Raw genomic sequence first — 24,581 nt, forward strand, 5'->3', positions numbered from 1 at the left:
TAACAATGGGAAAGTTTTGTAAATCTAGTCCATTCATATGATACAAAGGTATGTAGCTATTGAAAAAATTGTCTATGAAAAATGAATAATGATGCAAGAAAATGTTACCTGAAAAAGCAGTGCACAGAACTGCATATACATTGATCTCAGAAATATAATAAATGCTCTAATTTACACACACACACACACACACACACACACACACACACACACACTCAAGAGGGAAAAGCCTGGATTGGTAAATCTCCAAATGTTAATACTATTTTTTTCAGACTCAGAGATTTCTTTCTTTTATGCTTTTGTGTTAAAGGTACCAGATGTTGCTTTTATAGCCAGAAAGGGGGGTGGGGGCGGTAAGCAAGAGTTTTTAAGGCAGCTAGACCAGGTCGGTCAATGAAATTCCTCAGCTCCTGGCTTCTCGGGAAAGCGCAGTCCCTGCGCCTGCTCCCCAACTGGTCCTCAGAGCGGCCCGCTGACTCCGACCGACCGGGAGTGCTCAAATCCCCGCGTCGGGAGGAGGCGACAGACTTGGCGAGGAGCGAGGCCGGGGGTGGAAGGTCGGGGGAGGGGCAGAGCCTTTCTCCCATTTGGAGCGAGATCTGGACTGCGCTGGGCGTCCTGAGCCCTGGGCCAGCCCTCCGCCATCGCGGCCGCCGCCCAGTCCGCTCTTCCCCAGCCAGGTGCAAAATGCCTTGTCATTGGGAGAGTCTGCGGCCGGAGCATTGAATTACAGCTCGGCCGAGCCCGGTAGGGCTGCGGGGGTGGAAGATGAGCAGAAGCCCCAGTTCTCAGAGCGCCTGCTGACAAGCTGGTAAGCGCAGAGGGTGCGAGGACCGCGTGTAGCCCACTGGAGCAGCCCGGGGCTGGCCTGTTCCTCTTTAAGAGCAGAAGATCTGAGCCGGCAGCCAGCGATCCCAAACGGCCTCCCTCCTCCAGCCTTCTCCAGTGAGGAGACCCACGAGCTGCGCCTAGATCCTCCACGACCTTCTCCAGCCCTCTCCGCGCCCTGGGCGCACGGGGCCCTTTCTCGCGCCAGTCATGCTGAGAGTCTTCATCCTCTACGCCGAGAACGTACACACCCCAGACACCGATATCAGCGATGCCTACTGCTCAGCGGTGTTTGCAGGTAGGAGGGGCCTGCATCCCCGCCGGGCGGAGGGATGGGGGGGGGGTCAGAAAGGGGACGCCTCAGACCTCCACCCAGAGGGCACGGGGATGGGAGAGAAGAGACTCCACGCCCCAGCCAGACTGACTTTGAGTGTTGGAAAGACACACATCCTCAGAAAGGGACGACCCAGAGGGAAACTGAGGCAATGAATGAGGTGATTGAACAGCGCTTCTCTGGAACCTGGAAGCTGAACCCAGGTTGGGGCTAAAGTGGGCCTGGAAGTTGGGGCCAGCACCTCTCCTCTCACTCTTCTGGGTCTCTTAGCAGAGGTCTTCCCGCACTGTACTGCGGGGATCTCCTCCTCTCCACCGAAGGCTGGGTCCCAGGCCTATTTATAGCCCTGCTGTCTTCCCGGGGCCTGGGCCTGGCTGCTCTCCGAGGCCTCAGCTCTCTATCACAGGCTGGGCTGGCAGGCAGGCGGCCACTGGGGGCAGAGGCAGCGCTCTCCTGTCCAGGGATCCTACTCTGGCTTTCCGCACAGGATGGGAGAAATTTAGCAGCTGGCAGGGCTGACACCAGCACCAGCCTCTAGGAACTTTCTCCCTTCTCCCCTCCCCTCCCACCAGACTGGAGCTTGTTGGGGAGTGGTATCTTCATCATCCTTGAACAGAGGAGCCTACTCCCCTATCAGATTGGGACCTCCCACAGTAAAGTCTTCCCATGGTCATGACTGAACTTTTTCTCCAGGAAGTGAGGACCAGGCCCCATCTGCTTCCTGGGACTGCCCTCACAGTCAAGCCAGAGCTGTGGTCTACCCCGCTGGGTTTTTAGGTTTAGAGCCAATTGGGGGGCGGGGGGGGGGGAGGACCGGAGCCAAGGGTATGAGAGTCCAGCCCCCAGCCCCAACCCAGTGGGTTTGTTCTCAGTCTCTATTACTTGTCACTTCCCTTCTCTCCAGAGACCTGGCTTCATCTCAGGCCCTCAGAAATCATAACATCCAACAGACCTCCCTTTTCAGTTTCGTGAGTTCCTGGATATACCTGTTTGTTCCCAGACGCCCGATGCCTATGTACATATGTGTTCCGAGACACATGTACACCCAGGCCTGCATATGACATCTGTGATGTTCCAAGGGGTAGAGGTTCAGAGAAAGAAGGCGTGTGTCCACCACAGCACACAAAGACATGTCAGAACAGGTGCATGTGCACACACACTCCTGGATGTGAAATGTGGGGCTTCTCAAGGAGGAGTCATTGAATGAGCCTGTGACCTGGGAAGCAGCCTGAGCCAAGAGGAGGGATAGAAGGGGAGTGGGAGGTGACACTACAGCTGTTTTTTTTGCTAACTTGTTGTTTTGACCTGTTCTCCACCAGTTTCCCACAGTTTTCTCCGGAAATGAAATTTATCCAGGTGTTTCCAGGGGAAAGACAAAGGCACAAATGGGGGGCCTCCACACTTCCTCTGCATCCTCAGCACTGGGCATGTCAGGCCAGGCCAGCAGCCTCACGAAGGGCCCAGGGCTCCTAGTTGCTCAGCTGCAGGGAGCATCATACCCACCGTGAATATCCCCCTAGCTGAGGGGAAGGAGGGTACTGTCATCTTGGAGGGAGGGGGAAACCCTGTGCTTGAATAGCTGCCTCTTGCTCCAGTGCCCTAGCCCCCATCACAGTGCCCTAGGCCAAGGGCTGAACAAGCTTTGCAAATGGCACCCTCTAGAGCTGTCCAATGCATAAAAGAACCTCAAGGGGGGCCACCATGGAGCCCTGCCTGTGTTCTCAGGGGTCTTGTCTCCTCTGGTGTCCATTCAGCCTGAACCAGATTTTTCTTCCCTGATCACAACCTCTCCCACCCTCCCCCACCCCTAATACACACACACACACACACACACACACACACACACACACACACAAACATACACACACACACACATACATACTTGTCTCATAATTCACGGTTCCCCTACCCATGCCAGGCCCTGAACCCTAGTAGGAGAAAGGAAAGAATGAATAATGTATGGGGAAGCACTTTCTAACCCCTGAAGTGCTTTACCCACAGGAGTACTGCTGGTGTGGCTCCTCTCCTGTCATTATTTCAACCCCAAGGGCTGTCTGTGGGGCCATCTTCCCCATCCCGCATCCATCATCCTCCCTTGGTGTCCCTGACTCGCCCCTCCCCCCACCTGCGTGATGTCAGTCTGCAGCCTTGCCCTTTGCCTGCTGCCTGGCTCCCCTGGGTGGTCTCCCCTTCCCTGGGAGAAAGGAAGTAGGCTGTCTGCGCTGACAGTGAGTGCCCCCAGAGGGGGCTAGTGAGCCCACACTCCCAGTCACCAGGAATGCAGTCCCTCCCTCCCCCAGCCCTGGACACATTCCACCTCCTGCACTGTCCCTGCTCTTAACCCAAGTCCAAATTTGGCCTCCCTGCCGCATTCAGTCCTGTTCACCCTCCTTCTCCCAGGCAGAGCCAAGTTGGCGAATGATTACACAGAAGGCCCCAGTCTCAGGGACACACTATCACTACTCAGAGCCAAACACCCTTCTGGGGAGTAGTCCCTCACCAGTTAGCCAGACCCTTTAGGTGTTGGGCCCATAAAGCTCCTCCTTTGGCTACCTGATTATAATATCCCATAATGACACCTCCTCTGTGCACACATAAATTCATGTCATGCTCACAGCAGCTTTGTGAGGCCAAAAGGCAGGGATATTTTTCCTCTTTAGAGATGAACAAATAGGCCCAGAGAAGTGCAAGGGCCTGGCCAAGGTCATACAGGGGCTAAAGCACCTCCCATCCTCACTCCCACCCCCCTCTTCACCGCCCTCTGTTGTTCTCAGCATCCATGGCTCATGAATAAGCATACCATGTGCTGCCCACACCCAAGCACCATGAGCCTGAGCCAGCACGGGTGGGGTGGGGGGGGGGCGGTGCTTGGGGTACCTGGCATGGGGCTGAGTCAAAGTAGGGGGCAGTGCAAGGCTGCAGGGCACACAATATAAGACAAATGACTAATAGATGGAGGATTCTGGTTTTGAAAATGTACATTCATCACAAGGAGAGAGAATGGGCATTCATTTAAGTACAAACAATGTACCATTTTCAGCCGCTGTTTCTTTAAAACCCCATAACAATCCTTTGAAAGAGACATATTTAGGGACGCCTGGGTGGCTCAGCTTTTGACTCAGTCAAAGCATTTGACTTTGGCTCAGATCATGATCTTGGTTCTTGAGTTCAGGCCCAGCATTGGGCTCTCTGCTGTTGGCACAGAGCCCACTTCAGATCCTTTGTCTCTCTCTTTCTCTCTCCCCTGCTTGCGCTCTGTCACTCTCAAAAAAATAATCTTTGAAAGAGACGTATTTAAATGATACCGAGCTTAGTAGGTGCTAGGCACTGTTCTAAATAAAACTCATTAACCGTGAGCTACATCATGTTCCAGCTATAATTTGTACCAGACACTTGTATGTAAACACTTAACCCTCCTAGCAACCATATATAATAGCAACTATCACCCCCATTTTACAGATGAGAAAACTGGCACAAAGAGGTTACGTTATACACTGGTAAGTAGTGGAGTTGGGAATCGAGCTCATGCAATCTGGCTCCAGAGCTCCATCTTTCACCGCTTCACGATTTCCTTTGGGTCATAATTACCTTTGATTTTCAAGAGACAAGCAGTAAAAGGTGGAGGGGCAGGATTTGAACCCAGGTCTGCTCACACCCTGGAGTCCAGTCTCTTTGACACAGTCTCTTGGCACTCAATGCATACTAGCTATTATTACTAATATTATATATGATTATATATATATATTTATTATAATAATTATTATAGTTAACATGCATTGTACATGTACAAGGAAATCACTTCACACATCCAAGAAGACTGTCGCTATCTTTTTTGCCTGGTCATTCCTATCATCAGCTGCATTACACTGGGCACAAGGGGCTCAGTGGTGAGTTGCCATCCCCTCTGCCTCAAGGGACCCTGGTCCTATCTCCTCTGGCTGCCCACTCTGGAGCAGCCCCTTCTGAGCTGAAGGCATTTGTCCACCTGCCTGATGTCTGGCCACGGCCATCACCGTGGTGGTAGGTCTTTCTTGGGACAAATATTCCTCTGGTGACCCTTCAAGCCTACAAACCTTCTCGGTGCCTCTCCCCAGGTCAAAGTCATGCTCAATCTCAGCTATCTGTATGCTGATCTCTTTCCAAATTGCTTCATTAGAATGAAATGTTAGCCAGTAGAGTGCTAACATCTACTGTAACCTACTGTGCACCAGCCATTGTGCGGGAAGGGCTATCGTTCAGTTTGAATCCTCCCAACAGCTCTGTGAAGTATCATTCTCTCGATTTCACAGAAGTGGAAGCAGACTCTGAAAGATCAAGTCACATGCCTCAGGTCACACAGCTAGAAAAGGGTGGACTGGGATGGAGGCCCAGGACCATCTGATTGTTCCCACTACAAGATCGTTCTGCCCAGGAAGTCACAGATCATGGCCATGGCCAGAGTCACTGCTCCCTGTACTTTCTACACCCTTGGTAGATACACAGGTGCCCTTTCAGTCCCAGCTTTGGATTGGGCTATCAATGGAGCACGTATCCTTCAGTGAATGTGAGGGGAGAGGGCAGAAGGATGCCTTGGACCGTCCATACTCTTGGAAGTTCTCGGACCTTGACACATGTGCCCTGAAGGAATCCTGTAAATTCATAGGCAGAGTCTTCATCTCAAGGTTGGTATTATTGAGCAGAGGGGCAAGGTGTGTTTGCTTCTTGGTCACCCCACGTCAGGCCTTGGTAAAAAGAGAGACCTGAGCCAGAAGATACCAGTCGGCCCAACTCCAGCAACAAGAAGAGTCTCAGTTAGAAGTACCTCTTCTTCGACTGACAGGGAGGTAGGACCCCTAATAGGTGACAGAAGAGGGCAGGGACCAAAAACTCACATGCCTAGGGGAGCCTGGGAGGTGGTGTAACTAAGATGAGGTCAGAAGGAAAAGCACATGCGCGTTGGGTAAGTGGTGGCAAGTGGAGTGAGCTGAGAGTGCACGGCTCACTGCACAGGTGCCAGATAGGCACTGTCAGGCAGAGAATTTGGGTCCGTGTGCCAGCTTCTCTGGTTTTTCAAGAGAAGCTATAAATTCGGATTTGTAGGAGAAACCTCCTGATGTTTAATTAAGGTATTATTTTGTTATAAAACATTGTGTTGCTCAAAGACAATAGGTCTGTAGGCCGAATGCACCCCCAGGGGACACCAATGACAGTGTGTGAAGCACGGTGTTTCATTCAACCTTGGAGACCTTAGTCCTGGGCTCTTGGGATAACAGACAGCCAGTCTCCTCTCTCTTGGGATTATCAGTCAGCACCTATCTGTGAATACACCGATGGGGCAATGGGGCAAATCGAGGAGAACTCTAGTCCCTTCCTCCTCATCTCTATCAGCCCTGAAATGTTGTTGCAGTTAACGTGACATCTTAAGTAAAGTCCGGGCTTGCTATGCAGACTCAGCTTCAAAACAGGTCCCTTCACCGCCTTCCTACCTCTCAGTGGCTCCTAAGCTGGCCCTACCACCTTCACAGAGGTACTGGGGTAGTCTGGGGTGCTGAGGAGCTGTCCCGTACCTGAGCTTCAGGTGGGGTGCAAACCTGGCTATTAGTGAGCCCTAACTAATGGTGGTGTGAACACGATAGTTTCTCTCACTTACCTCCTAGTTGATGTTTAGGCAGTTCTGGCCAGTAAGGTTCTGACCCACAGGGCTGTCTAGCACCAGATCCTCCTGTCTTGTTGCTCTGCTATTCCCGGGGGTCCCCTTGACAACATGGTTGGTGACTTCACCATCACAACCTGTATCACAGCACAGGCAGGCGTGCCTCTTCCCTATAAGGATACAATCACACAGTTTTGTACATTCTGCTCATACCCTGCTGGCCATCACTTGGTTTCATGGCCATATCTAGTTGTGAGGCCGTATCTAGTTTCTATTTGGGTGGCCATGTGTCCAGGTAAAACTGTGCAACATTTCTGTAGAAGAAGGGGAGAACATATAGAAAGGTGACAAGTTGAGGGCCCAGCTGGCTGTCCATGAGAACTGCATTCCTGATACAAGTCCCTTTGGGAGGAAGCCCCCTTTAGGACGAGGCTGCACTATGATGTCTCCAAAGGAACAGTCAGTTATCTCATCAGGAAGCAGCGAACAGCAGCCAGGCTGGGAAGCTGGAGGTTGGAGTGGGAAAGGGGCCTCAGGAAGTGTCCGGGGCTCAGGCCACCAGCTGCTGCTTTTCTGGTTTACAGAACAGACGTGTGGAGCCCCTGTTGCTGGGACACAAGCCAAATGTTTGTATGTACGAGTCCTTTGGAATATTCCTCTGGAAATATCAGATATGCCCCCTACAGATTTCCTGTGCTACCTCTGATGGATTCAAGCAGGAGGAGGTGGCGGGGTGTGGAGAGCTGGGGGAAAGGAACACAGCCTGGAATCACTGGGACAGTAAAAAATATCCCAAATCATCATATCCAAAACTCCCCCAGGGGGCAGTACTGCCCTCTTTGAGAACCATTGGCTTAATCTCATCATGGGGCAGAAAGGACACTGGGGAACCAAGTCCACTGGCCACTACGCCAACCGCAGGCCGGCCCTTACTGTGCACTGGGAATACCTGGCCGATTGAGATGTCCTTGGTCTCTCCCTTCCTTGACCCCACCATCCAGCTAGACCTCGAGCAGGTAATTACACAGTTATTCCTTATAATTGCAATGAATGCCAAGAATAAAAGTGCGGCTGTCCAGTTGTTTGCCAGAGGGACCCATCCTAGGCCAGGATGTCAGAGACGGCTTCCCCAGGGGCGCAATATGTAAGCTGAGGCCTGAGGATGCATGGGGGTTGCCCTGTAAAGAGAGAGGGGAAGGCATTCACAAGCAGAGGAGACGGCAGGGCTCCAAGTTGGAAGAGAGCTCAGCATGTTCCCAAACCTGAGAAGCCATAGGAGCTGGGACTCAGAGAGTGAGGGGTGGAGTGGCCTTTCTCAGTGGGTGGAGGTGAGGGATCTGGGCTTCATCCCAAGAGCAAGGGAGGCCTTTGAGGCCTGATCATATCTGTCGTAAGATCACCTGGCCCCAGTGTAGATAATGGACTAGAGGTGACCAGCTGGGAGGCCCCTGCAGTGGCCCAGGCAGGAGAGGGTAGTAGAGAAAATGCCTCAGTGGAGGCATTTGGATACTGTGGGCACGTAGATGCTACCAAAGTCATGGGTGTCAGCAAGGAAGATTTAAGCTTCAAGTAAGTGAGATCTTGCCTCAAGTAGGCCTTAATAATTAACAGTCTTAGGGTGACCTTCCCTCGCAATACATGCCCCCTTGGAGGGAACTCCCATCGAGTACTAGGCCCCAGTAGGATCCAGAGACATGGTGGGTTCTGTGCATATACAGCGTACAGCTCCAGAGTCATCTCAGACCCAGGCAGACCATTTTTCTCTCTGGTCTGCTGCCACAGGTGTCTGCTGCATCCTAGAGATGGTAGGCCAATGGGATCCTCAGGCTTCCTTATTCTTAAGAATCAGGGGAGGGAGTTGGGCTTGTCCGTTTCCAGAGTAAAAGCCCATCCCTTCTGGAGAACAACTCAGGACGTATGTCTGGTGCTAAAGCAAGAGCCGTTGCCAGGAGATGGGCTCAGATAGATCAGGATCTACCTGGAGCTGGGCCTGAACAGCTGCGTTCTGCTAAGAGGGATGAAGGAGGTCTGAATGTTGGAGAGGAAGCAAGTGTCCACCTCATTATGAAGGTAGTGGGGTCACCCAGGGAGAGTGGGAGAGTCCGGAGGAAGTCCCAGCCAGCTAGAAAAGGTGCAACCTTTAAGGTTGGGGAGAAGACAGCCTCAGACTTGTCACTGAAGGGGTGGGATCCAGTGCCCAAGTGTCCAGCCGGTCTTAGGAGTATAGATGTTTCATTCATAAAAAATGGGAGAGAAGGTTGGCGCACCTGGGTGGCTCAGTCATTGAGCTTCCGACTCTTGGTTTGGGCTCAGGTCATGATCTCACGGTTGGTGAGTTTGAGCTCCATATCGGGCTCTGCGCTGAGCATGGAGCATGCTTGGGATTCTCTTTCTGTCTCCTTCTGTGCTTCTCCCCCAAGCACGCGCGCGCTCTCTCTCTCTCTCTCTAAAAATAAATAAAATGAAAAACAATTAAAAATGGGAGAGAAGGCAAAGGATTTGGGCACAGATGCTGATGGGGGTTAGGAGCCTGGGAGCCTGGGGGAAGTTCTGTACTCAGTAAATAGGAAGCAAACAGAGTGAGGGTGGCTTGGCGTGTTGTAGGTTTGGGGAGAGAGAAGTATGACAGTCCTCTCTGAAGAGACTGTGGAAAGATTGCTTGCTGGGTAGCAGTCAGGGTGCACCTGAGTCAGGAGTCACGGTTATCAAGTGGTGGGGGCAGGTTAGATCTGTGATTCTCCAACATTTTCGGTGCAGGGTGGAGTAAGCAGAGTTGGATTTCACCAGGTTATGGTTTACCCATATGAAAAATGCTGGAACCTCTAAATAAGAGAGGGGAAAGCGAGTTGAGAGGTTTTGCAGGAGAATGATGACTAGTCACTGAATTTAGGCTAAGGACCAGTGAGGAGGTGGAGGAGGGGCAGTGTCCTGCCCCGTGCTAGGTGCTGCGGTGTAGGGGTGTAGAGATGAGAAGCCAGGGCTCCCGTGGTCGAGAAGTCCACCAGCTGCAAAGGACCTGACAAGCACTCAAGGCTCGCGCTAAACTCAATTCCTCCCCCCTGTAGGGGGCGAGGGGGCCTGGAGGTTGCTGTCGAGGCGGTGGCAGGGGGACCGAGTGGGCAGCGTGTGGATCGGTGTGCTTCAGGGAACGCAATATAATTTAAACACCTCAGCGCACGGAGACGAGCGACCCCAGACTGCTTGGAGAAGCTGAGGGGCGGGTTCGCGAGGGCTCGGGCCGGTCCGGGAGTGTTTCCAGAACGGCCGCCTGGGCACCGCGGGCGGGTAATTGGTCGGGCGGCGCGAAGCCGGGGGTTCGGGTTGGAGCGTGTCGCCCCGCCGCTCCGCACACTCGCTGCAACTGGTAGTTTTCCGCAGACTCTCGCGTTCTTGCGGCCGGATGTCCCCTCCTCCCGCCTTCGCTCGTTCCCCAGTCTCCCGGCGTCCTAGGCGTGCGGAGCCTGGCTGGGCGCAGCGGGGTGCAGAGCCGCGGCCTCCCGCGAGGTCGGCACTGGTGCGCTCCAGCTCCGGCGGGCAGAGCGCCGGGCTCGAGTCGCCGGCGCCTGGCTCAGCTGTGCGCTCCGCGTCAGCGCCGCTTCCGTTCCCGGCCCGGGGCGGGTATCCGCCGAGGGGGACCAGCGCAGCCACCGGCGCCCATCTGACCCCAGCCCCGCCCCGCCCCGCCCGCCACCCGCGGGCCTGGGCGGGGGCTAGGGCCGGGCGGGGGTGGGACGGTCCGCCCAGCGGGTGTCCTGTGTCCTCCCCGCGGCCTCGGCCGGGCGCGCGGACTTCTTCGCGGAAGCGCAGCGAAGGCGACTGCTCCCCTCTGGCGCGGGTGCCGCGGTGCCGGGCTCTCGCTCGCTGGTGCCCGGGCCCCCTGCTCCCGCTCCCGTCCTGCCCGCGTGCCTCTGCGCGCCCGGGGCGGCCCAACCATGCTGTGCTGCCTGCTGGTGAGGGCCAGCAACCTCCCCAGTGTGAAGAAGGACCGGCGCAGCGACCCGGTCGCCAGCCTGACTTTCCGAGGTGAGAGCCCCTTGGCCGCGGCACCCGCGCGCCCGCGCCGCCCGACCCTCCGCGCGCGGCCGCATCTGCGGTCACGGCTCCGGCACTAACCCTAGCCCAGGGCACGGGGACAGAAATCTCAGCCCTGCAGGGAGGGCGAGGAGGATGAACCAGAGCATAATAAATACCATAGTGCTCTGCAGTTTTGGAAAACGGAAAGTGCTATAGTATGTAATAGTTGCCACTTTTCTAAGACCCGTTCCCGGAGGTTTGATGCGAGAACCCTTTACCGGGCAGTGAGGCTAAGGGTGAGAAAAGAAAGATGGGTGCAGAACAGGGAGAGGAATCAGGATCGCTTACAAACTGGGCGTGTAGATGGTGTGCTTTTGAAGTTGTGTCTTTATTTCATTCATTCATTCATTCGCCCGTCTTTATTGAACACTGGCCATATTGAATCCGCTATGCCTCAATTGGGAAGAAAAGGAACAAAATAGGAGCGATATGGCCTTGACGCCAGAATTTTGAGCGGTGTCAAGGATGTTTTTCAGAATTCAAAGAGCCTAAGCATCTACATGAGGTGCTTAGACAAGAGAGGGTCTCTCTCTCTCTCTCTCTGGAGCAACAAAGGACTCCTAACCCCCTTCTCACCATGTACCCTTAACCCACCCCCTTTAAGGTAGACATTCTCATGGGAGGAGGTGTCTCAAGAGGGGGAAAGAGAAAAGGAAGGATATGTTAAAATGAAGAGAAGGAACAATGGCTGTGAGTCAGGACCTCAGTTCTGCAAAGAAAGATAAATAAAGAGAGGAGAGAGGGTTTCTCTCTTACCAAAAGTAGAGGGAAAAGTGGCCGGTGTTTTCCTGAGATTTGAAAACAGTGAGGGCACCACGGGGCTCTTTAGCTCTGACCCAGGATCTCCATCCGGTCTCCAAGCTCCTCAAACTAATAATGACCATAGATGGCAGACACAATTTGGCAAAGTGAGAAATACTCACATTTATTCTTTGTTATGGGACAGTTTACGTTTTATCCCTCTTTTGAAAAGTGTAAGTAAACACATTTTGGAAAGCTTTGCTCTTTTCATGAGCTGGTGACATTACTGGATGCCTACTATGAAATGCAACTTCGCGACAAGGTCGCTAGCTCATCTGCCTAAGCCATTCCCTTATAGAAATTGTGGGTCCACCTCTGGCTGGAAAAGAAGTTCTGTAAGGGTCTTGAGACCAGGGGCCTAAAGAAGCCTAGGTCTCCTGGATGCTTTGGGATCTGTTCACAGCTCTTTCCCCCTGGTTCTGGAACAGTCTTGTGGTAACTCCCAATCTCTCCATTCTGCAGATAAGGAAATGGAAACCTGGGGAAGCCATGTGTCCAGTCAGTGGTCATGGCAGGGAGTGCTTGGAGTGGGCAGTGCCGTTGGGTCAGGAAGGTGACCACATCTGTTGAGGCCCCTGTTGGCTGTTGCCCTGGCCCAGGTACCCCATTCAGCGGCTGTCCTCTCAGTATTCACACCCCCCCCCACCCCTTGTGATGCTTTACTATTTATTTGCATTGATAAACTCCTAGCAAAATGGAAATATAATAGAATGTAACATCTCCAACTGTTCAAAGCCTATTGTTTTTCAAAGCTCTGCTGCAATGCCACCTTCTCCAAGAAGGCACCCAGGCTTCCGCTGGCATTCACAAGTCTCTTCTCTCTGTGTGTACAGCATCTTACTAGGTCTGCTAGAGTGCTCACCCCAGCCAGCCTGTGCCCAGCACTCAGATCCACGCTTAGAATGCTGTGACTGCTTGAGAGCAGCAGCCTGTCCTATTTATCAGGATGCCCAGTGCTGAGCACAAAGCAGTTCTCTGTAGTGTTCGTGTGCCTTCTGGCCCAGGCTCTGACCATCCTTCGGATGTGCCTGAAGCCTCATGCAGTCTGGGCCAGTGGTCCTCATACTTGCTGTGCCTGAGAATCCTCTGGATTCTGATCCAGCAAGGTCCAAGAGGTCTGAGACTCAGCGCTTAACATCTGCTTGATGCAGAACATTTTGGAACCACACTTTAAGAGAAATTGATGTGAGATGTGGTGAAATGTGAAATTAATGTCATTTCCTCCCCCACTCCCACCCCAGAGGCTATTCATACTGCAGTCCATGGCTGAGTTGACAGTTAGGGAGAGAGGCCATTAGAATCAGACCCAGAATTTACAGATCATTTAGGCTGGGGTGCTCGACCCTGGCTGCACAACAGAACACGTGGAGAGCTTTTAAAAAAGACCGCTACCAACCTCCTTATCCCCTCTTCGCTTGAATCTCTGGAGGAGGGGCCCAGATATAGGTGTTTCTAAAAATTCTCCAACGTTTCAGATGTGCAGTTAGTGGGGTGAGAAGCCTAGAGCCTGATCCCCTCATGGCACAGAGGGCACTGTGGCCTGCTTGCAGAGAAACCAGCCTGCACTGGTTGCTTGGCTCCCACTTGCAGCCCCAAATGCATGGGCCTGGCCGGCCCCACTTTCCCCGCAGTTGTTCCCAGGGCATTCCAGGCTCGGATGTAATTTCAGGACCTACCTCCCGAAATAGACCATGAGCTCTGGGAGGCTGGACTCTGAGGCCACTTTCTGGGTCCTCTCTCATGGGTTCTCCCTCTCTCACGGGTTCAGGGTGGAGGCTATTAATGAATACTTATCATTCCTTTGTTCTGTACTAATTAACTAATTAGTTAACTAAAACTACCATGGGTACCTGGGCTGTGGCAGATAGGTTTGACAGATTATCTGCATGAATGAACGGCTTCATTTCCTATAGCATTTGATGATCTGTGCCTCTCTTCTGTTCTGCCCATTTTCCACTGGCTAATGTGATTATTTATGCCTCTTCATTCATGCACTTAGTTCACCGAACAAATATTTATTGAGCACCTAGTATGTGCTGGTGCTAATCAAGGTGCTGGGGACACAGCCAAAAGCAAAACCAGATCCCTCTTCCCTTGGAGCTCAGACATGTTATTTCCTTGAGGGTGTGCTCTCCTGTGACCTGGCTTGGTGAATTTCTACCCTGCTTCACCCAGGCATTACTGTTCCTTCCCTTTCTTTCATCCTGTCAGGGCCTCTCTTCCTTCCTATGTCTCTCTAGTGGGCCCCTCTCCCTTTCTCCTGCTTCCCACCCTTCTGTCTCCTGTGGGGGTGGGGGAGCACAGAGGTGGGGGCTGGTCTCTAGGCTCTGGGCAGGAGGCTGGGGGATCTTATGGAAACTTCTGAAGGTGGAAAGACTTCTTAGGGGCTGGTGTGCCTCAGCTGTATAGGGAATGTGGGCTGCAGGGCTGTCTGAATCTGGCTTTTTAAACATTATAAAGTGGGTTTAAAGCGTTGAAATAACCTTCTATTTTCTTTTTGTGAACATAATGCATACTCAGTGTAAAAAAAGGATTTATTATAGGAGTGCCTGGGTGGCTCAGTCGGTTAAGTGTCTGACTCTTGATTTTGGCTCAGGTCGTGATCTCCAGGTTGGTGCAGAGCCTGCTTGGGATTCCCTCTGTCTCTCTCTCTCTCTCTCTCTCTCTCTCTGCCCCTCCCCAATTTGAGCGCGTGTGCACTGTCTCTCAAAATAAAATAAATAAATAAAAATCTTAAAAAGGATATATTGCAGGAATATATGAGGCAAAAGTAATGAATGGCCCCAAATCCAGGTACTTTGAATTAACTTGTTATCAGTTATCCAAGATTCTTTTTTCCTCTTTTTCAAAAAAGCGATTTTTAGGTGTGAAATTTAACACCCATGTAAAGTACATACAATGTAAACGTATGCTTTAATGTACTGGTTCTCAGCTGGGGGTGATTTTGTTCCTCAGGACACATTTGGCAATGTCTGGAGACATTTTGGGTTGTTACCACCGAATTGGGGAGGGGGGTTGGAGTGCTACTAGCATCTAGTGGGAAAGGGCCAGAGATGCTATTAAATATCCTACAGTGTATAGGACTGGCCCACAATACCCATAAGAAAGAGTTATCCAGCCTCAAATGTTAATAGTGACAAGGTTGAGACACCCAGCTTTAATGAATAAATGGGGAAGGGACTATCCATGTGTATCACCAGGACAAGGAACAGAACCTTGCCAGTCTCACCCCTCCATCACAATTCCCAGATCCCTTGCCTTCCTCTCTAGAGATAGTCCCATCCCAGATATCTTTTTTCAGATGTTTGAATGTTTACATTTTCACTTGACAATGAATCAGGGGCATCTTTCTGTCAGTAGATAATCCTTTACACGTCTTTTAAAAATGTCTGCATGGTATTTTATTACATGGATGCACGCTAATTCAGTTCATCAACAACCTATTGATGTATATTTTGGTTATATCAAATTTTTTATATTTATATCCATTGCTTAAGTTATACTGTCACTGTGGGAAATATCCTAGTGATTAAATCTTTTTTTATTTTTTTTTTTTAATTTTTTTTTTCAATGTTTATTTATTTTTGGGACAGAGAGAGACAGAGCATGAATGGGGGAGGGGCAAAGAGAGAGGGAGACACAGAATCGGAAACAGGCTCCAGGCTCTGAGCCATCAGCCCAGAGCCCGACGCGGGGCTCGAACTCACGGACCGCGAGATCGTGACCTGGCTGAAGTCGGACGCTTAACCGACTGCGCCACCCAGGCGCCCCTTAAATCTTTTTTTAAATGGCTGTGCTAATGCTTCAGTGAAGCTTGATTTTATTTTATTTTGTTTCATTAAAAAATTTTTTTTAATGTTTATTGTTGAGAGAGAGAGCACAGGGAGGGGCAGAGAGAGAGAGAGAGAGAGAGAGAGAGAGAGAGAGAGAGAGAATCCAAAGCAGGCTCTGCACTGACACAGAGAGCCCGATGTGGGGCTTGAACCCACGAACCATGAGATCATGACCTGAGCCAAAGTCAGTCGCTTAACCAACTGAGCCACCCAGGTACCCCAATTGATTAAATCTTTAATAACATATTTAATTATTCCCTTTGGGTAAACACTGGAAGTGGCATTGCTGTTGTCTGTGTCAGAAGTTAGAGAGATGCATGTAAGGCTTTGCTGCATTTCCCAAATTGCTTTCCTGAACATCTATACCAGTTTTACACTCTCATTAGCTGAGTATGAAACTTTTTTCCCTATAATCCTGCTAACACAAAACATTATCATGCTTTAACAATCATCTTTAACCATTTCTTAGGTTCAAATAGTATTTGTGATATTTCAATGTTATTACCTATTACTTACTTGCATTTATGTCTTACTGAATTGCTTTTTTAAGAAGTTTAAGTTTATTTTTGAGAGAGAGAGAGAGAGAGGGAGAGAGAGAGAGAGTCTCACAGGCTCTGCGATGTCAGCACAGAGCCAGATTCAGGGCTCAATCCCACGAATTTATGAGATCATGACCTGAGCTGAAATCAAGAGTCAGACACTTAACTGACTGAGCCACCCAGGTGCCCCTCTTACTGAATTGCTTTTTAATTTGCCCAGTTTTTTGTGGGGGTTGTCTTTTTCTTAATTAGTTGCAAGTGCTATTTATATATAATGGATGTTAACATTTTGTCATAGATATTTCAGGTATAGTCCCCAGTTCTAATTGGCCTGTTGGGTTTAAAGAGTACCCCTCTCAGAGTACATTCTATCACAGCCGGTATATCTACCTACCGTCCCCCCTTCCTGGCTGTTTCCTGGAAAGGGTGGTTTCAGTGAGGATTTAGGAAGATGGATATTAGGGTGGGTTCTTGAGGGTGAGAAGAGTAGGACTTTTCTGGAAATGGGGGGCAATGACAGCTGCCCAGTTCCTGAGGTGTATAGGTTTAGGTTGGGGCACAGATGGTGGGCAAGTATCAAAGTTATCAGAGTCTACCCCTCCTTTTTGTAAGAGGGTATCTGTGCTGACAAGTAAAGCAGATCTTCCTTCAGCAGAAGCCAGGGCTATCTTTTCTCCTTTCAGTTGCCATTGCCTTCTGGTTTTGTCCTGATACTTTGAATCTTTATCATGCTCTTTGTACGATGGATAGTCTAATGAAGTGGCAACCGAGTACCCAAAACAGAACAAGTTCTCGATACATACTTGTTGAATAATCAAGGCTGCTTGCACAATCTTAAGCTGCCAGGAAGCTTCTTACAGTAAGTCTTGTCACCTGACTCATGGGCAGAGACAGCCTGTCTCTCTCTGGGAGTCCAGAACACCCCATTTCCTCTCTTCTCTGCTCAATTTCTTTTTTTTAAATTTTTAAAGTTTATTTTTTTATTCTCAGGTTAGTTAACATACAGTGTAGTCTTGGTTTCAGGAGTAGAACCCAGTGGTTCATGTTTTACATATGACACCCAGTGCTCATCCCGAAAAATGACCTCCTTAATGTCCATCACCTATTGAATCCCTTCCTCCACTCCTATCAAACCTCAGTTCTCTGTATTTAAGAGTCTCTTATGGCTTGCCTCCCTCTCCGTTTTTATATTATTTTTCCTTTCCTTCCCCTATGTTCATCTGTTAAGTTTCTCAAATTTCACATATGAGTGATACCATATGATATGTATCTTTCTCTGACTGACTTATTTTGCTTAGCATAATACCCTCCAGTCCTATCCATGTTGTTGCAAATGGCAAGATTTCATTCTTTTTGATCACCAAGTAATATTCCATTGTATATTTATATAACACATCTTTTTTTTTTCCTTTTTTAATGTTTATTTATTTTTGAGAGAGAGAGAGACAGAGCATGAACAGGGGATCGAACCCATGAACTGCGAGGTCATGACCTGAGCTGAAGTCAGATGCTTAACCAACTGAGCCACCCAGGTGCCCCTATACCACATCTTCTTATCCATTCATCAGTTGATGGACATTTGGGCTGTTTTCGTGATTTGGCTATTGTTGTGATAGCACTACTATAAACATTGGGGTGTATTTGCTCCAATCAAATCAGCATTTTTGTATCCTTTGGGTAAATTCCTGGTAGTGAAATTACTGGGCCATAGGGTAGATCTAGTTTTAATTTTTTGAGGAATCTCCACACTGTTCTCCAGAGTGGCTGCACCAGTGTGCATTCCCACCAACAATGCAAAAGAGATCCCCTTTCTCCACATCCTCACCAGCATCTGTTATTTCCTGAGTTGTTAATTTTAGCCATTCTGCCCAGTGTGAGGTGGTATCTCATTGTGGTTTTGATTTGTATTTCCCTGATGTTGAGCAATGTTGAGCATTTTTTTTATGTGTCTGTTTGTCATCTGGATGTCTTCTTTGAAGAAGTGTCTATTCATGTCTTCTGCCCATTTCTTCACTGGATTATTTGTTTTTCAGATGTTGAGTTTGGTAAATTCTTTATAGATTTTGGATACTGACTCTTTATCAGATATGTCATTTGCAAATATCTTCTCCTATTCCGTCAGTTGCCTTTTATTTATTTATTTGTTTATTAAATTTTTTTTAATGTTTATTTATTTTTGAGAGACAATGAGAGCACGAGTGGGGAAGGGGCAGAAAGAGGGAGACACAGAATCTGAAGCACACTCCAGGCTCTGAGCTGTCAGCACAGAGCCCAATGTGGGGCTCAAACCCACAAACTGCTAGATCATAACCTGAGCCAAAGTTGGCCGCCCAACCGACTGAGCCACCTAGGTGTCCCCCTGTCAGTTGCCTTTTAGTTTTGTTGATTGTTTCCTTTGCTGTGCAGAAGTTTTTATCTTGATGAGGTCCCAATAGTTCATTTTTGGTTTTATTTCCCTTGCCTCTGGAGTCATGTCAAGTAAGAAGTTGCTGCAGCTGAGGTCACAGAGGTTGCTGCCTGTTTTCTCCTCTAGGGTTTTGATGGTTTCCTGCCTCACACTTAGGTCTTTCATCCATTTTGAATTTATTTTTGTGTGTGGTGTAAGAAAGTGGTCCATGTTCATTCTTCTGCATGTCGCTGTCCAGTTCTCCCAGCATCATTTGCTAAAGAGACTGTCTTTTTTCCATTGGATACTCTTTCCTGCTTTGTTGAAGATTAGTTGGCCATACATCTGTGGGTCCATTTCTGGGTTTTTGATTCTATTCCATTGATATATGTGTCTGTTTTTGTTTTTGTTTTTTTTAAAATTTTAAGCTTTATTTATTTTTGAGAGACAGAGCATGAGTGGGGGAGGGGCAGAGAGAGAGGGAGACACAGAATCCTAAGCCCGCCCCGAGCTCCGAGCTGTCAGCACAGAGCCCAATGCAGAGCTTGAACTCATGGACCACGAGATCATGACCTGAGCCGAAGTCAGATGCTTAACTGACTGAGCCACTCGGGTGCCCCTATATGTGTCTGTTTTTGTGCCAATACCAGACTGTCTTGATGATTACAGCTTTATAATATAAAGTCTGAGGTTGTGATGCCTCCAGCTTTGGTTTTCTTTTTCAACATTACTTTGGCTACTTTGGGTCTTTTGTGGTTCCATACAAAATTCAGGATTGTTAGTTCTAGCTCCATGAAGAATGATGGTGCTATTTTGATAGGGATTGCATTGAATGTGTAGATTGCTTTGGGTGGTATTGACATTTTAACAAATGTGTTCTTACAATCCACGAGCATGGAATGTTTTTCCATTTTTTTGTGTCTTCTTCAATTTCATTCTTAAGCTTTCTATAGTTTTCAGCGTACACATCTTTTACTTCTTTGGTTAGGTTTATTCCTAGGTATTTGATGGTTTTTGGTGCAATTGTAAATGGGATTAATTCCTTGATATCTCTTTCTGTTGCTTCATTATTGGTGTATAGGAATGCAACCAATTTCTCTATGTTGATTTCATATCCCGCGGCCTTGCTGAATTCATGTGTCAGCTCTAGCAGGTTTTTGGTGGAGTCTTGGGTTTTCCAACGGAGTATCATGTCATCTGTGAAGAGTGAAAGTTTGACTTCTTCCTTGCCAATTTGGATGCCTTTTATTTTGTTTTGTTGTTAACACTATGTTAAACAACAGTGGTGACAGTGGACATCCCTGTTGTGTTCCTGATCTCAGGGGAGAAAGCTCTCATTTTTTTCTCATTGAAGATGCTATTAGCTGTGAGCCTTTCATAGATGGCTTTTATAGTGTTAAAGTATGTTCCTTCCATCTCGATTTTCTTGAGGGTTTTTATTAAGAAAGGATGCTGCATTTTGTCAAATACTTTTTCTGCACCTATTGACAGGATCATAAGGTTTTTATCCTTTGTTCTATTAATGTGATGTATCACATTGATTGATTTGCGAATATTGAATGAGTCCTGCAGCCCAGGAATGAATTCCACTTGGCCATTGTGAATAATTCTTTAAATGTACCGTTGAATTTGATTTGCTAGTATCTTGTTGAGAATTTTTGCATCCAGGTTCATCAGGGATATTGGCTTGTAATTCTCCTTTTTTAGTGGGGTCTTTGTCTGATTTTGGAATCAAGGTAATGCTGGCTTCATAGAATGAATCTGGAAGCTTTCCTTCTTTTTTCTATTTTTTGGAACAGTTTGAGAAGAATAGGTATTAACTCTGCTTTATTTTATTTATTTTTTGAGAGAGAGGGTGCAAATGAGCAAGGGACAGAGAGAGAGAGAGAGAGAGAGACAGAGACAGAGACAGAGAGAGACAGAGAGAATCCCAATCCCAGGCGGGGCAGAGAGAGAAAAAGAGAGAAAGAGGGAGAAAAGTGGGGCTCCAGCTCACCTGATGCAGGACTCGAACTCACAAACTGTGAACTCATGACCTGAGCTGAAGTGAGATGCTTAACTGACTGAGCCACCCAGGTGCAAAGTATTAACTTTGCTTTAAATGTCTGGTAGAATCCCCCTGGGAAGCCATCTGGCCCAGGACTCTTATTTGTTGGGAGATTTTTGATAACCAATTCAATTTCCTCGCTCTTTATGGGTCTGTTCAAATTTTCTATTTCTTCCCATTTGAGTTTTGGTAGTGTGTGGGTGTCTAGGAATTTGTCCATTTCTTCCAGGTTGTCCAGTTTGTTGGCATACCATTTTTCATAGTATCTCTAATAATTGTTTGTATTTCTGTGGTGTTGGTTGTGATCTCTCCTCTTTCATTCGTTATTTTATCTATTTGGGTCTTTTCTCTTTTTGAGAAGTTTGGTTAGGGGTTTATCAATTTTTTTTTTATTCTTTCAAAATACCAGCTCTTAGATTCATTGAACTGTTTTACTGTTTTTTTGGATTCTGTATCATTTATTTCTGCTCTAATCTTTGTTATTTCCCTTCTTCTGCTGGCTTTGGGCTTTCTTTGCTGCTGTTTCTCTAGCTCTTTTAGGTATAAGGTTAGGTTGTGTATTTGGGACCTTTTTTGCTTCTTGAGATGGGCCTGAATTGCGGTATATTTTCCTGTTAGGACTGCCTTTGCTACATCCCAAAGGGTTTGGACTTGTGTTTTCATTTTCATTTGCTTCCATGTATTTTTAAATTTCTTCTTTAAGTTTCTGGTTGACCCATTCATTCTTTAATAGGATGTTCTTTAACCTCCATGTATTTGGGGGCTTTCCAATTTTTTTCTTGTGGTTGATTTCAAGCTTCATAGCATTGTGATCTGAAAATATGAATGGTAAGATCTCAATCCTTTTGTACTTGTTGATGGCTGTTTTGTGACCTAGTATGTGATCTCTTTTGAAGAATGTTCCATGTGCACTTGAGAAGAATGTGTATTCTGCTGCTTTTGGATGAAAAGTTCTGAATATATCTGTTAAGTCCATCTGGCCCAATGTGTCTGTCAGAGTCATTGTTTCCTTATTTTTTTAAGTTTATTTATTTATTTTGAGAGAGAGAGAGTGTGTGTGTGTGTGAGAGAGAGAGAGAGAGAGAGAGAGAGAGAGAGAGAGAAAGAGAGCACACAATTGGGGGAGGAACTGAGAGAGAGAGAGGGAGAGAGAGAGAATTCCAAGCAGGCTCTGCACTGTCAGTGGCAGAACCTGATATGGGGCTTGAACCCATGAACCGGGAGATCGTGACCTGAGCTGACATTAAGAGCCAGATGCTTAACTGACTGAGCCACCCAGGCACCCCCATTGTTTCCTTATTGATTTTCTGCCTAGATGATCTGTCCTTTGCTGAAAGTGGAATATTAAAGTCACCTACAATTATGGTATTATTATCAATAAGTTTGTTTATGTTTGTGATTAATTGATTTATATATTTGGGTTCCTCCATGTTGGGGCATAAATATTTACAATTGTTAGCTCTTCTTGGTGGATAGACCCCTTAATTATGATATAATGCCCTTCTTCACTTCTTGTTACAGTCTTTGTTTTAAACTAGTTTGTCTGATATAAGTATGGCTACTCTGGCTTTCTTTTGATGTCCAGTATCATGATAGGTGGTTTTCCATCCCCTCACTTTTATTTATTTATTTTTTAAAAGGTTTTATTTTTTATTTATTTTGAGAGAGAGATGTGGGAGGGGCGGGGGGGGGGGAGAGAGAGAGAGAGAGAGAGAGAGAGAGAGAGAGAATCCCAAGCAGGCTCTGCACCATCAGCATAGAGCCCAATGTGGGGCTCAAACCCACAAACCGTGAGATCATGACCCGAGCTGAAACCAAGAGTTGGATGCCTAACCAACTGACCATCCAGGAACCCCTCCATCCACTCACTTTTAATCTGCAGGTGTCCTCAGGTCTAAAATGAGTGTCTTGTAGGCAGCATATAGATGGATCTTGTTTTTTTTTTTTTTATCCATTCTGATACCCTATGTCTTTTGATTGGGACATTTAGTCCATTTACATTCAGAGTGCTTATTGAAAGATACAGATTTAGTGTCATTGTGTTATCTGTAGGTTTCATGCTTGTGGTGGTGTCTCTGGTCCTTTATTGTCTTTGCTACTTTGTACTCACAGGGTCCCCCTTCGGATCTGTTGCAGGGTTGGTTTAGTGGTCATGAACTTCTTTAGTTTTTGTTTGGGAAAGCCTTTATCTCTCCTATTCCGAATGACAGCCTTGCTGGATAAAGGATTCTTGGCTGCATGTTTTTCCTATTCAGCACATGGAATATTTCCTGCCACTCCTTTCTGGCCTGCCCAGTTTCAGTGGACAGGTCTGCTACTACCCTTTTATGCCTCCCTTTTAGGTTAAGGCCCATTTGTCCCTAGCTGCTTTCAGAATTCTCTATCTTTGTATGTTGCCAGTTTCACTATGATATGTCATGGTGTTGACCTGTTTTTGTGGATTTTGAAGGGAGTTCTCTGTGCCTCTAGGACTTGGATGTCTGTTTCCTTCTCCAGATTAAGGAAGTTCTCAGCTATAATTTGTTCAAATAAACCTTCTGCCCTTTTTCTCCCTCTTCTTCTGGAACTACTATGATATGGGTATTGTTTCATTTCATGGAATCACTTAGATCTCTAATTGTCCCCTCATGATCTAGTAATTTCCTTTCCCTCTTTTTTTCAGCTTCATCATTTTCCATAATTTTATCTTCTATTTCACCTATTCTCTCCTCTGCTTCTTCCATCCTAGCTGTCACCGTATCGAGTTTATTTTGCAACTCATTTATAGAATTTCCTAATTCTTCATGACTAGTTCTTAGGTCTTTGATTCCTGTAGCAATAGATTCTCTGTTGTCTTTTATGCTTTTTTCAAGCCCCACTGTTAGTTTTATGATTGTTATTCTAAGTTCTTGTTTAGATATATTGTTTAAAACTCTGGCTGTGATTTCTTCCTAAATTTTCTTTTGGGGAGAATTCTTCTGTTTTGTCATTTTGGCTAACTTCTGTCCTTTGCATATTTTAATAGCTTGCTATGTGTCCTGTACCTGCGAGTACTATTATATTAAGAAGGGGTCATACACTGTCCAGGGCTGCGACTTCAGGAAGTGTTTTTGGTGTGTGTTGCATGCACTCTGTTGTTGCATTTTGGCTGCTCTATTCCACTGGTCTGTCCTCTGCAAAGTTCCTCCTTGCTTGTAGTGGTGGATTGTTTGGACCTTCCACCAGGTGTGCTGTGATTTGTTTGTTGAACTAACCCTGGAAAAAAAGGAAAAAGCAAGGCGGGACCCTGATCCCATAAAGAGAGAAAAATGAAAGGGGAGAAAAGAAGACCAAACAGAGAATCAAAAAACTATAAGGCTATGGGGCACCTGGGTGGCTCAGTTCGTTGAGTGCCCAACTTTGGCTCAGGTATTGATCTTGTGGTTTGTGAGTCTGAGCCCCACGTTGGGCTCACTGCTATCAGTGCAGAGCCTGCTTCAGATCCTCTGTCCCCCTCTCTTCCCCTCCCCTGCTTGTGCTCTCTCTCAAAAAATAAACATTAAAAAAAACTATAAGGTTAAACCCAGAGAAAGAGAAAGGAAAATAAAGAAGAGAAAGAAAATGTGTAAAAAGAATAGAGTAAAAATGTCTGATCAAACAACACACACACACACACACACGCGCGCGCGCACACGCACACGCACACACACACACACACACACACAGTAAGAATTGACCAAAAACAAATCAGAAACTATGAATCCGATTCCAAAAGAAAAAGAGGATAGAGAGAAAAAGAAAAGAGAAGAAAAGAAAAACAGACAAACAAAAACAACAACAAACAAACAAAAACCAATTGTCTGTTGGTCCCTGGGACCAGTGGCTCTTCTGGTCTGGAGGGGAGGCTGGCTGGGTGGGTCAGTGTCAGTCCCGCCCTGGTAGAGAAGCAATTAGCAGGCATGGAGGGGCGGGGATTGGTGTAAGCAGATCCTGCTTCCACTGGGGGCTGCTGTGCTGCTCCCTGAAGCCCCACCGTGTTGGTGTTGGGGAGAAAAATGGTGACACCCCAGTCTCTCTACCCCGGACTGGGTGTCTCAAACCACGCTGCTCAGGGGCAGTAGGCTTGCCCTGCTCCAGTCTCCTGTGCCT

General features: G+C 47.7%; 1 protein-coding gene across 4 annotated transcripts in view; it reads left to right on the plus strand.

The window, feature by feature from the left end:
- Positions 1–820: 820 nt before the first annotated feature.
- Positions 821–24,581, plus strand: part of DYSF (dysferlin) — a 225,763-nt gene continuing 202,002 nt past the window's right edge. For all 4 annotated transcript variants that reach the window (XM_047069397.1, XM_047069398.1, XM_047069395.1 and 1 more), the window contains exon 1: positions 821–1,126. In XM_047069397.1, the coding sequence (XP_046925353.1) occupies positions 1,039–1,126 (88 nt within the window). In that variant the 5' untranslated portion in view covers positions 821–1,038. The remainder of the gene's footprint in view (positions 1,127–24,581) is intronic.

The sequence above is a fragment of the Lynx rufus genome, unplaced genomic scaffold, assembly GCF_022079265.1.
Source record: "Lynx rufus isolate CCGP_SWC_20201006 ecotype Redwood Valley unplaced genomic scaffold, mLynRuf1.p SCAF_8, whole genome shotgun sequence".
NCBI lineage: Eukaryota > Metazoa > Chordata > Mammalia > Carnivora > Felidae > Lynx > Lynx rufus.